This window comes from Acanthochromis polyacanthus, chromosome 1 (assembly GCF_021347895.1).
Source record: "Acanthochromis polyacanthus isolate Apoly-LR-REF ecotype Palm Island chromosome 1, KAUST_Apoly_ChrSc, whole genome shotgun sequence".
Classification (NCBI taxonomy): Eukaryota; Metazoa; Chordata; class Actinopteri; family Pomacentridae; genus Acanthochromis; species Acanthochromis polyacanthus.
Genome location: NC_067113.1, coordinates 56,526,874 through 56,539,235, shown reverse-complemented (window position 1 = coordinate 56,539,235; position 12,362 = coordinate 56,526,874). Strand labels below are relative to the sequence as shown.

Below are 12,362 nucleotides of genomic sequence, written 5' to 3'. Positions count from 1 at the left end.
ATCAGGGATATGCTGTGCGGGAGAACAGGCTGATACCAGACTAATGCCCTCACAGGACAGCATTACCAGGGGAAGTCTGGTGATTAGTAATTATTACCTCAGGAAGGACCTCGGGAAGTTTATCCCATTTAGAAGGATCTTGTAAGTAATTTCATCTCCTGTAGCTGCCGTACTGAAGGTGTGAAATTGCTAACTGAGGTGAGTTTAACTCGAAGATCATCCACAATTTGGACTTCAAGGATTATTTTCTAATAAGATTTCAGGAGATGAAGGTATTGTGTATTTGCAGCTTTGATGTTTATAGGATGCTGCTTGAAAAGGCAAAACAGTCCAACAGAGAAAATATTCAGAAAAGAAGCTGTTGCTATTAGTGAGGTTTAGCAAGCTGGGGGGAGATTGCACTGCTCCGTGTGACATGAAGCATGTCCCTGGGTTTCCACAGTCCCAATTAAATATTTCACCATCCACATGACTCAATGAAATGTGCATAGGCCAAATCAAATTACTACCCTTCCTAAGCGATGCTGCTGCATTTCAGGCCTTAAAATTACTTCATGACAATCGAGGATTTACCCAGAATACCGGAGCTGAGGGTCAGAAGGAAGAGGTGACTGCACCCATTTAATACACAATGGAAAAATAGGGATGGGACCAATGGATGGCAGTGTTAGAGAGTTGCTTCACCTCTTTGATCCAGTCTAGAGGCTGACATGTTTTGATGAATCTTGTGGGATTCTTGCAGGACGAAAGTCAGTTTTACTTCTCTACAAGTGACTGGGACCGGACATGAAACTAGTTGGCAAAAGTGGTCAGGATGGGAGTCATAATAGCAGTAGGTCAGTTTATCTATATGCATGAACACAACTTCCTTTATTTTGAACCTTGTACAAGTCACTTTCTGACTATTTTTTTTTATCCACAGCTATCTGTTGTGGTGGCTGGTTAGCATATAACACATCCATCCATCCATTCTCTATACACCGCTTTATCCTCACTAGGGTCGCGGGGGGTGCTGGAGTCTATCCCAGCTGACTCGGGCGAAGGCAGGGGACACCCTGGACAGGTCGCCAGTCTGTCACAGGGCTACATATACAGACAAACAATCACACTCACATTCACACCTACGGGCAGTTTAGAGTAATCAATTAACCTCAGCATATTTTTGGACTGTGGGAGGAAGCCGGAGTACCCGGAGAAAACCCACGCATGCACAGAGAGAACATGCAAACTCCATGCAGAAAGATCCCAGGCCCACCCCGGGATTCGAACCAGGGATCTTCTTGCTGCAAGGCGAAAGTGCTAATCACTATGGCACTGTGCAGCCCAGCATATAACACAGTATAATATAATAAAGTACAGTACAGTTTCAGACACTTTCTCTGAAACGTGTTTTTGTGACCACTAGTAGTTGCACAATTGCAATTTCTCCATAAGATAAGATAACATTTTATAAATCCTGAAGGAAATTCTTGGGGCTCCATGAATCTCAAACTGGACCAGAGAAGAAAATTTCACCATCTGAAATCAGAAGCTGAAATGACGAAAAGTTTGTGTCCAGGACAAGAAGTGGGCCTGCAGCTACCATCCAGAGAAAAAAACAGCAGTTTTAATCGTGGAAGAGCCTGTAATTTCCAAAACCAGACATGGCACCAAGAGCACGCTCATTGTTTTCTTCAACATTCATGTGGTTGTGCACTGCGAATTTACCTCCTAGAGTAAAAAGAGAGCTCTAATGTAACATCCTGAGGTGTTTGGGGAAGATCATTCGGCACAAACGACTTAAACTGTGGCATGTGACTGCTACAATGCACTGGTTTTTTGGCCATAGCAACACATTCCTCACTCCTCTACCAGCCTTACTCTAGAAATATGCCTCGCTGAGACTGCTTCCTTTTCTCCAAAATTAAATTCAACTTGAAGTTTAAGTTTACAAATTTAAACCCGGATCAGTTGACTTGTTGAGATAATGTGGCTTCCAAGGAGCTTTAAGTGATGCAGGAGCACTGGGAGCAGAGTATCGCTCCGCAAGGAAACTAAAGCCAAAATTTAAAGCCAAAATTAAATCAGTTGCAGTTTTTCATTTTATATACAGAGTCTCTGAACTTTCTGATCAAACTTTGTACTCCCCAAAGCTGTTTCTAAGCTGTTGTTGGCTGCACCATTCATTGTCAGTGTCCACATGTGATGCACTGGTGAGACTGCTGCAAGCAACCATCAGGACTACACGACGACTAGTATTGTCAACATAGTAACATTTATTCATATTAGAACTCCATATTTATGTACAAAAACCAACCAAACTCCAATTGACTTTTACTTGTCCTGTCGCAGTTACACTCTGAAAAGTGAAAACTCCTCCCATCTCGCAGGAATCCCACAAGAATCCGGTGACCCACAGGATTCCCAACAAAACTGTCGTCCTCTAGTCACATCTCCAGCTTCGGGCCGCCTTTGCTGCTTCACTTGCAAATCAGAAACAGTAGACAAGCAGTCGTATGAGCGGGGCGAGCGGGACTTTGCATCAGGGTTCGGTTAATATCAGCATCACTGTCCAGCCAAGCGAAGAGAAACAAGGAGTGAGAAGCCACTAAGCGTATTCATGGCCTTGTCAGAAAGCCTTTTAGGCAGATCGGCCAGCATGAATGCAAAGCGGCTGCAGTCATAAAGTGGGTCTGATGTGAAATAAATGGCTGTCACTCCGGTTTCAGGATGAGAAAGAGAGAGTGGGGGAAAGGAGAGAGAGAGGAAGAAAGAGAGAACAAAGGGAAAGAGAAGAGAATAGAGGGAGAGTGGCACCCCGTGAAGTTGGAGAAAATAGTACACTGGACAGAGCTGAACCTTTCTGCGACACCGAGAGAGATGAAAGGGGATTTTGACAAAATAATGTCTTTTCATCTCTCTTTCGTCTTTGTCTCCTCCGATGCTCAGTTTCTGTGCGCCTCGGTTATCACCAACGTGGAAATAAAGAACAAATCTACACTGAAGTTTTTGTTTCTTCCATTATAAAATCAGCAGGATTCCATAGAAAAACATTAGGAGGAATTAACTTTTTACCTTCCCCACCAGGAGACAAAACTTAAAAAAAGTGTGTTGCACTTAAAGAATCATTTTACCACCAATATAATTATAATTTGAGAGAAATGTGGTTCACTGCTCATTTTCTGTGCTGTTTTATGTAAAATTAAGTAGTTTATGTCAAATTTAGGACTCTTTAAATGCCATACTGTTTTCAAAAGACAACCCAAGTACTGTGTGACTCCTAATAAATATATCTACCAAAGATGTGTGAAGGATTTTTCAAGGGCACCCTTAGTTTTGGGTTAAAGATGAAGAAATACGAGGGAAATTGCACAGTGAAGCATCAGAGTGTTTAGTTTTCAGTTTTGAAACTCAAAAATAAGTACACACCTTTTAGTAAAGACAACCAGACTACTGTGTGACTAGATGTGCGATGCATCTTTGCAATGAACCCTTCGGGAAATTGCATAGTAAACCATCAAAGTATTCATTTTTCAGTATTAAAACTCCCCAGTAAGTAACACCTTTTAGCATTAAGTGAATGTTACCTTAGTTTGACCTTGTTCTGTAATTTTTAGATAGTGGGGTTTCATTCTGAGGCAATGAAATCTTTAATTTTCTTGCATCTCCAGCACACAGTGTATGCTTTGATCACTTCTGTGCAATTCCTCGTAACCCTCTGATTAAAGCACCCTTGTGGAAACGTGCGCAATGTGGTAGTCATAAAAAAACAAAAAAAATCTGAAAAATACTTGCATTTGACTCTAAAGAGCACTTCATTCCAAACAACGGTGAATTTTCTCGAGCACAAAAACAAAAAGGAACTCTTGCGTCCCCCCCTCATTGTGCTGCACTGCTCATTTTTTAAAACAAAGTTCTAACAAGTGATTCAAGATCTTAACCTTCACACCATCTGTGGAACATCTGTTCCTTCATCCATCCGTCCGTCCATCCATCCACCTCCTCCACCTCCCTGCTTTCATCTATTCCTCATCCATCTCTGCCTCCCTTCTCGCAGTTTGACCACTCATTTGTGGAGGTCCACCGGGTGAGGAAGTTTCGCTTCCAGCCGCAACACCTCAAGCTGGCTTCTCTGGAAGACCTGAGCGAGCCTCTGCAGAAGAAAGGCTTCAATCCCATATGTTCGGCCCAAACGGCCTGCAGCTACAGCGCCGCCCACAGCAGCTGGACCTGTGACGGAGAACTCCTGCCTCACACAGCCATTCAAGTCAGGTAAGAACCACCTGAATGAACCCAAATGTACAGTGCTTTTAAGCAACTTGTGCGTGCTTATTCAGGTTTTCTTGGATATACAGTAAGAAAGTTGCTCGAGAAAAATCTAAACTTGTGAAGGCACCACTGGAGAAACAGTCAAATGTATTGTTATTTACCAGTAATGATGAATGTTCTGCTCATATAAGACTTTATAATGCTGTAAAATCTAGCTAAAGATGGGCACAGTTCAATAATTTTCCAGTTTTTATGAAGCCTGCGTCTAAAAATGAGCTTTCTGCGGCAATACAGGCAGGCTGGATCACTTCTCAGCATAGATTAGGACTGGAAAATGGCTTTGAATCGAAGCACATAATATTGTAGAAGCAGTATAATGGAAGAAGTACTGAGATGCTCGCAGAGCTCAAGCCTATTGCATCACCGTGGTCGGATATTCACCGTGAAGACTTTCCTTTCGGGTATTAGGCAGTAATCTTAGCTTAAATTGCCTCAAATGTTCCTGAGTATCATGTCTTAAAGCCTAAGTAGAAACACATCTTGTTCTGTGTGCCCGACAGCTTTGTATTCACAATGCGCTGAAGGGAAACTCGCACATACAACTTTTAGCCACAGCTTGGAACTGAAATATCTGAATAACTGCTGGGTGAACTGCCGTGAACTTTGGTGCAGACATTGGTGGTCCCCATAGGATGGCATTTACATTTGTGCTTTGGGACATCGGTATCTACAGTATTTAATAGATGCAGTAAAATTCTGTTTAGACATTCATGTTTCCTAAAGACTTGGGTGATCTCTGGATTTTATCTAGTGTTATCACAAGGTCAAATTATTAGACTTAAATAACTTTGTGTTTAGGGTTTGTTAGCAAGCATTTGCATACTGAAGGCAGATTATTGGCTCTACATAGACCTCCGGTTATGTTTACCCAGACACAGAGGGCTAAGTCTTGTGACAAGGCAGTGGTGTTTTACTCATCAGCAATTATGTTGTGGTTAAAAGGCTTGTCAAAATGGCTTTAACTGGCAACAGTAAATGATGCATGTGTTTAAAAGCACTGCTTGTGACTACTGCAACAGGAGTCAATTTAGTCAGAAACTGTATATAAAAATGCATGTTGCCTCCAAGTCTGAAAATTAAATCCAATGCGTCTAGAACTAGCATTCTTTTCAACAACCAGCAGGGGGCGAATCCTCTGGTTGCTGAAGGAAGTCAGACTGTATAGAATTTTACGAAAAAAATGGACCAAATTCTCCATTGGTTTGCTACTTTAGTAAACGTTTTTGTAATGAGTTAAACATCTTAATTGTTAGTTTTAAGACTTTTTCATAACAGCTCAGTGTTCATTTTGTAAATTATGTTCCCGTTTACAGTAAACAAAGACATAAAGTAGGCAATGGCCAAATTCAAAACTTGAGGCTCCTACATGGAAATCTACAAACCAAAGGACAGTGTCCACACAGGCTGTATTTTCCCAAGAAAATCTGAAGCTTAAGCACAATGAAGGTTTCACTTCGAACTAAAACAGATCTATGGATATAATATATGACAATAACACTAGATATTGTCATAAAGTATGAATCCTTGTTTCAGTTTGCCAATGCCAGCTAGCAGCTATGTCTTTCTTTAGAGTCCCAAGAAACCAAATGAATGAAATTAAACATAGAATAAATACATAAAGTAGCTGTTGCCACATTGATGTTGGAGAATTCTGCTAGCTTATGATAATGTAGTATTAAAAAATAAAGAAAAATACAGCTGCATCTGAGTCACTGATGACTTCTGAGTTGTGCCGAAGAGTGCAAAATTTTTCCTTTTTTTGCTGAATCCAGTTATTTTTGCAGAACTTATAAATGAGTCATGTAGAATAAAGTGATTTTGATGAAATGTCATGTTTTGAAAATTAGAGTTTTTTTTCCCCCCAATGGAATTGCACATCACAGATGACAACTTCAAGGGTTGTTGGAATGATGAAAATCTGTCAATTTCTTTTTGGCAGTTTTTGAGTCTAGTAAATGGTGTTTTTTTTTTTTTTTTTTGGCAGTTTTTCAAAATAACATGCTGATGGGAGGTTTTGGGGTTTCGCACAATTTGGTAACAGGAAAAGGCAGGTAAAAAATTGGATTATCTGCAGCAACGACGTCCAAAAGGTTTATAAAGCGCAGTATAAAAACAGTCAATTTAAAGGAAAAGTAAGCCATGTTGATGCTTACTGTTAGCTGGTTGTAAAGAAGTTCTCCTATGTAGCCAGACAGAAATGAGAGCAGCAGTGCCATTAGCTGCTAGTCTGTGGTCAGGAGAATCTTTCACTGCTCCCTGCTGTACAATCTTGGCAACTCGGTGGAATTAGCCCCCCTCATTATTCTGGCCCTGTCCACACTTCAGCTTTCCCCACTATCAGATCTCTATACAGCCGGCATGGCACGGCTTGACGCATCATTTATTTCATGCTCCATTGTACTTTGCCAATGATGCATGGCGCTGTAATGTTGCTAATTTAACGTCCCTCCACATGTTAAAAGGCTACTCCCCTTTAATTAAAGCAGAAGTCCGTCCTTTTATTGCCTCTTCCTCGCCGCTAATCGTTCTTGGAGTGAGCCAGCCAGAGGGCCGCTGGGATAATTAATGGTAATAGCCCAAGCGAAACGGAAAGAAAGTAGGAAAGAAAGAGTGAGAAGTGAGAACTACACCTCTGGAAAAGTGAAACTCAATGCACCGCAGTGATTAGACCAAACATTTAAAGACATCATGCAACTTTAACCCAAATGTAATGCTTTCCTGATGTAACTTTTGATGTTTTTGGTGATTTTTCTTGCTGCTAAAATCTGCTGGAAAACATGTGCTCTAGTGAAGATAAAGGCATCATTTTGCAGACAAAGGCACAGCTACTCAACGTGCTGTATCATAGTAGTCATTTTACCTGTTTACTGCCTTTTTTCTCTTTGTACACTTCATCCATGTGTATTATCACATCTGCTATAGTCGGCCCTTTAAAGGTCTTTAATTTTAGACACCACCAAGATCGCTGCTTTCAAGTTTCAGTGTCAAGCCTGCACACAGGGGTGCCGTTCCGTTGCCTTTACATCTGCCACATGGACAGTAAAGTCTCACAGAAATGAGCATAGTCATTAAGTTGATGGTTTGTTATTCAGGCTAAATGATGCGTTGTCTATGTGTGTGTGTGCTCTTTCTCCCTGCAGTGTCCAGTGCCAGTTGATCAGGCTGTTTGCCCGCGGTATCGAGGAGCAGCAGCAGCAGCAGTTTGTGTTTGAAGACCCTTGTACCCTGTGGCCCCTGGAGCAAAGCACAAACTAGTCTGAAAGCTGGACACTGTAGCTGCTAGAAAACAAAACACAGAGTTGCACTTGGCGAAGTTTTCCCGGAAAATGCATGCACCGTTTCACTATAAATCCAAATGCTGGCGGTCAGTCTCCTTCTTTGGGTGTTTGTCTAAATGAAACTTGCAGAAGTCCTATCTTTGCACCAATGGGGATGGGATAAGAACACCAAAATCTAAAAAGGAGCATTACATCACATGTTACTGAAGACCACAAAAATCCACCATCTCTTCAGTGCCATTTGGGGCTTTTAGGTGCAAAACTGCTTCATGGGCCTTAAAGTAAGCTGCGATATGATATACTACGGCTTTCTGGTGCGACTGAAGCAGCATTCAAACATAAATTTCTAGTTTTTAATATGTATTTTTTGGAGAATGAAGATGTTTAAGCTCAGAGGATCTTAAAACGAGCTGGACTCAGTCCCGAGCGATCGTGGAAGGTTTTTATTCTGCCATGAAGGAGAACGTAAATAGGATTTCTCCCTACGCGGCGACTGCCACGGAGATACAGCTTTGAGAGAGTGATGAAGAAAAGAAAACGCCTGTGAAGTACGCTGATAAACTGAAAAGACTTAAAGGGCCAGGGCCTTAAGAGAAAAAAAAAACACAACCCCCAATGCAATCTGATCTTCCCTTTTTGGGAGGAAAAAATAATTTCATCTGTGACCCAGGTGAAAGCAGATATGAGCCAGGGGCACTAATGAAAAGAGCTGAATACCCTGCTAATACACTAACAGGACCCCGGTGGCTGCTGGGTGATAAGGCAAAGTGGTTGCTAAGTGATTTGGTGTGTCTCAGCACTGCTGCGCTGCACCTGTGGCTCCGAGCTAGAAAAAAAAAAGCTACAGACAGTTTAATCATGGTCTGGGATTTTGCCCAAATTATGCATTGTTAACGTTATTAGAGATAATCTATTACTCAGCTCTGAAATTAGCCTCATTTAGCTTATCTTAGTTGTAGGTCAAGCTGGTCTTGATGTCACACTTATTTTTGCTGCTCCAATAGAAAGATAACTATATTAAACTGCATGCATGGCAGGATAAGTTTGTGTTTATGTGTGTTTTCCACAATCCATTTAGGGATGTGTAATCATTGGAGAAAGAGTGTGTGTGCAGGTGCCAGGGTGATGAGTTAGCTCCATCCCAATTAGCCTCATGGCTGCCATTTTGCAGATGTTCTCTCACAACAGCCAAAACACTTTGACCACAAGTAGAGAAGCAGAGGCACAAATAATACTATTTTCTGATATTCATTGTCTTCCTGTGTCACACACGCACGCATTCCTTCATATCTAATTCATAAAAGCATCCTTGCTGCTTTGAATGTTTGTTAATGCTGATGCTGGATGTTTGCATTTCATTTTTGGTTTTCACTTTTACACTTACAGCCTGATTTTAGAGCAATTTGGATTAACAATGGGCTATATTAGGAAATATAAACATGATATTGGAGCTAAAGGAAGCCCCTCCGCCCAAGACTTTTGACTAGTTAGCTTAGCTTGATAGCACTGATTCCAGTTGACCCTCTGAATCCCAAGCAGTTTCAGTTTTTATTGTCTTTTTGCTCAACTTTTACTGCAATGTCAAGTCTTGCACCTCTACAGTTGTAAACAGCACGACCGTGGCAAGATAGGTGTAATGCCATAAATATATTTTTTTTAAAGTTTAATTCCTTTAAATTTTTACATTTGAAAAATGGATTCTATTTGTACAAGATTTTTGTTGGAGGTGTCACCAATACTAAAACTAAAATAAAACAAAAGTAACAGAGACACTGCATGCTATAGATATTTTGCGACTTGCATTTTAAACTTGCTTATGTACACTGCCTGCAATTCAGCTGAAAAGTCCTTGAATTTTTGCTACTTGACTGTTGGTCACAGCTAAGTCACTAATCACTTCATAGTTGTGCAGAAAGCTGCAGAATTATTTGTTTTTTACACAACACTATTTATTTTTGGCGAGAATAAAATGATTTTGATGAAATATCACAATTTTTTCGATGTGGAGCTGTGACTACTTCAAAGTCCATTGAAATGTTGTCAAAAACAAAAAGGATCATCAGATTTTCAGTTTCAGGCTTTGACAAATTGTCATTTTGAAGATTTTTAAAAGGTAACATGCTTTTCAAACATAGATTTTGGGGTTCAGAGGGTTACAAGGCATTTTTGCATATGCTATTTCAACACCTACTCCCTTTTGCTCCACATTATTACAATCATTGCTTTTTGCCAGCGTTAGCTGCATCTATTTCATGAGTGCTGTTTGTGGAACCCAAAATCACACAACTAGTGAACACTAGAATATAACTTGAAGCATAGATGACTTTTAATTTCAGATCTTGTGCTCAATACTTGACTCAACACTGTACATAAATAAGCTGTGATGTAAGTAGATTTATTTGATGAAACATCCTTAATAAAGTGCTTTTGAAATGCGATTATGCGATTTCATTTTTTCTGTCCTTCACTTGATCTTCATGGTGTGTTTGACGCCAATGATGTTTCATCCCCCTCTTTTTTCTTCTTTTTTGCAGACACACACTCCCACACATGCACACAAAGGTCAACACTCCTCTGCTCCGACTCTCTCAATCTCACTCTTTTCACTCTTCTCTCATCTCCCTGTATGAGTGGAATTTAATAGGGTGCTCTGATGTGAGTGAGATGTTTCATTAAAGAACATCAGACATCAAAGGTCTCTGCTGAGACTGAGTGGTATTTCAAGCTGTGCTCATTCTGCACTGAGTCTGGATCTCGGTTCTGTTTTCCAATCGGCGGTTTACTAGTAGGCGAGTATGGAAGTTGGAATTTATTAACTGTAATCATTTGAAACTTCTAGTCGCTGTCATCATTCCACAATTCATCACGTTCTAGACAATGCAGGCTGTCGTAGATAATTAGATCTTATCAGTGAGTGGATTAAGTAGATTTGAGTGCCAGAATATCCGAAAATAAACCTTAATATCAAAGAGCAACTGACTGTCACAAAACACCTCTGCCTGGTATCACAGCTTGGGCATTTGTGAATAAATCTGAACAATTATGTTGTGAAATAAAGATTGTGGCAACAGACATAAAAGTAGTGCCAGAACGAGTCAGAAGCACATGACATACATATTTAGTGAGGCACAATGGGAACAATAAATCCTAAATATTCCACAAGTTGATTAGATTATTAGAAGGAAAACGGTGAGGGGTAATTCAGCAGTTTAGTTTTTGACTTTGTGACAGTTTAGGAGCTCACAAAAGTTGGATACAGAAACAATTCTTATGTAGCTGAAGCTGAGATATGTGAGCTTCAGTTTTCTACATCTGTCAAACTTTGAAGCATCCTACATTTCCCATAAGCTCCTAATAATTGTGCCTATACAACTGAACTGCTCTCTCATTTGCATTTTAAGAAAGAAATGTATTTTGTGTCTGGAGTGGGAACCCCACTTTTAAAAAACCACAAACTACACATTTTGAGAATGGAAGGATGGTCCAACACTGGACTTTCACCCAGGAAATTGTGTCTTATCTCGTGCCATTATTGTTTCATTTGCTATTTGATTTGGTACCACAAATACTTGGTTAGGTTTAAGAAAGCTTTAAGGTATGGGATACAGCACAGAGTATTAAATACATGTTTTAAGCTTCTCCGTGTTCTGGATTATAAGGGTGACAAATGCACCATCTAATGGATGATTTGTTGAGAGACAAGAAGCAACAGTTGGAAAGCAATGAACATGGTAAGGACATGTTGACTCAAAGTATATTGTAAAAATGGATGATAACGCAGTCTTTAGCTTCAACTGGATGCAACAAAAAACAGCTGCTTTTGGTTAGGGGGAAGCAATTTATTGCTTTGTGGCAAAATTAACACAAAAGAACAGCAGTCATGCAAAGAAAACAGGGCTGGTGGATATTGCTAAGAACAAAGGCTAACAGCTAGCTAACCAAAAACAAAATAACTAACTCCTTAGCCAAACTGAAGCACAGTAGCCTTCCCAACAGAAGAAACCTAACAAACAAGCACCTCAAAAACACACAACACAGAAGTCATGAGTAACTTAGTTAAACAGCTGCTAACTGAGCCTACTGTCGTTCCGCAGACATGGGTAACCTCCCTAATAAGTGATCAACTGCTAACGGAAGTTACAAGATACACACAAACAACTTCTCCACTAAGTTAGCAGCTGCAAACCAAAGTTACATCTCACACAGATCTGTAACTCCTTCACTAAGTTGACAGCAGCTAACCGAAGTTGCACTTTGCAAACATAAAGACACAGCCACCATTTAACTGTTAAATCCCAGCCACCCTGTCTGATGTTCGGATGCAGACTTATCCAGGTGTAGTGATTGCTGCAATCCTGTTGGAAGAGGAAACCAGACTGTGGACCAATCAGAAGGTCAATCCAACTGATGTCAGTCAGGTGAGGTCTGGAGCATCATTCTCAGCCAGCTGGGATAAATTTTATGCAACTATCTCCCCGGCTGAATCCCAAACCGCCCCCTACACACTCCCCCTCCACTACCGAGTGTCACTCCAAAAGAAGTCACACTCGCAGCTGTGGAGGGCACCTATTATTGAAGGGGGAGGGTATAAATACGATCGTCAGGAATGGGACGCCCTGACGCCTCACCGGAAAATGGAAGACGTCATCGCCATGGTAACACAAAGACGCCTGTCATGGCTGTAGCGCTGTGGCAGGTTGCAACTAACAAGGATCGCTGCTGCTTCCAGAAGACGAAAGCATCCCACTTTTTTTCACTCACATTTTTTCCAATCCT

At 40.8% G+C, this 12,362-nt stretch overlaps 1 protein-coding gene across 1 annotated transcript in view; it reads left to right on the top strand.

Moving 5' to 3' along the window:
* The window catches only part of cerk (ceramide kinase), a 53,035-nt gene extending 43,011 nt beyond the window's left edge, over nucleotides 1-10,024 (top strand). Inside the window, exons 12-13 of the mRNA XM_022193889.2 lie at nucleotides 4,037-4,251; nucleotides 7,449-10,024. Of these exons, the coding sequence (XP_022049581.2) occupies nucleotides 4,037-4,251; nucleotides 7,449-7,563 (330 nt within the window). The 3' untranslated portion in view covers nucleotides 7,564-10,024. The remainder of the gene's footprint in view (nucleotides 1-4,036; nucleotides 4,252-7,448) is intronic.
* The last annotated feature ends 2,338 nt before the right edge of the window (nucleotides 10,025-12,362 follow it).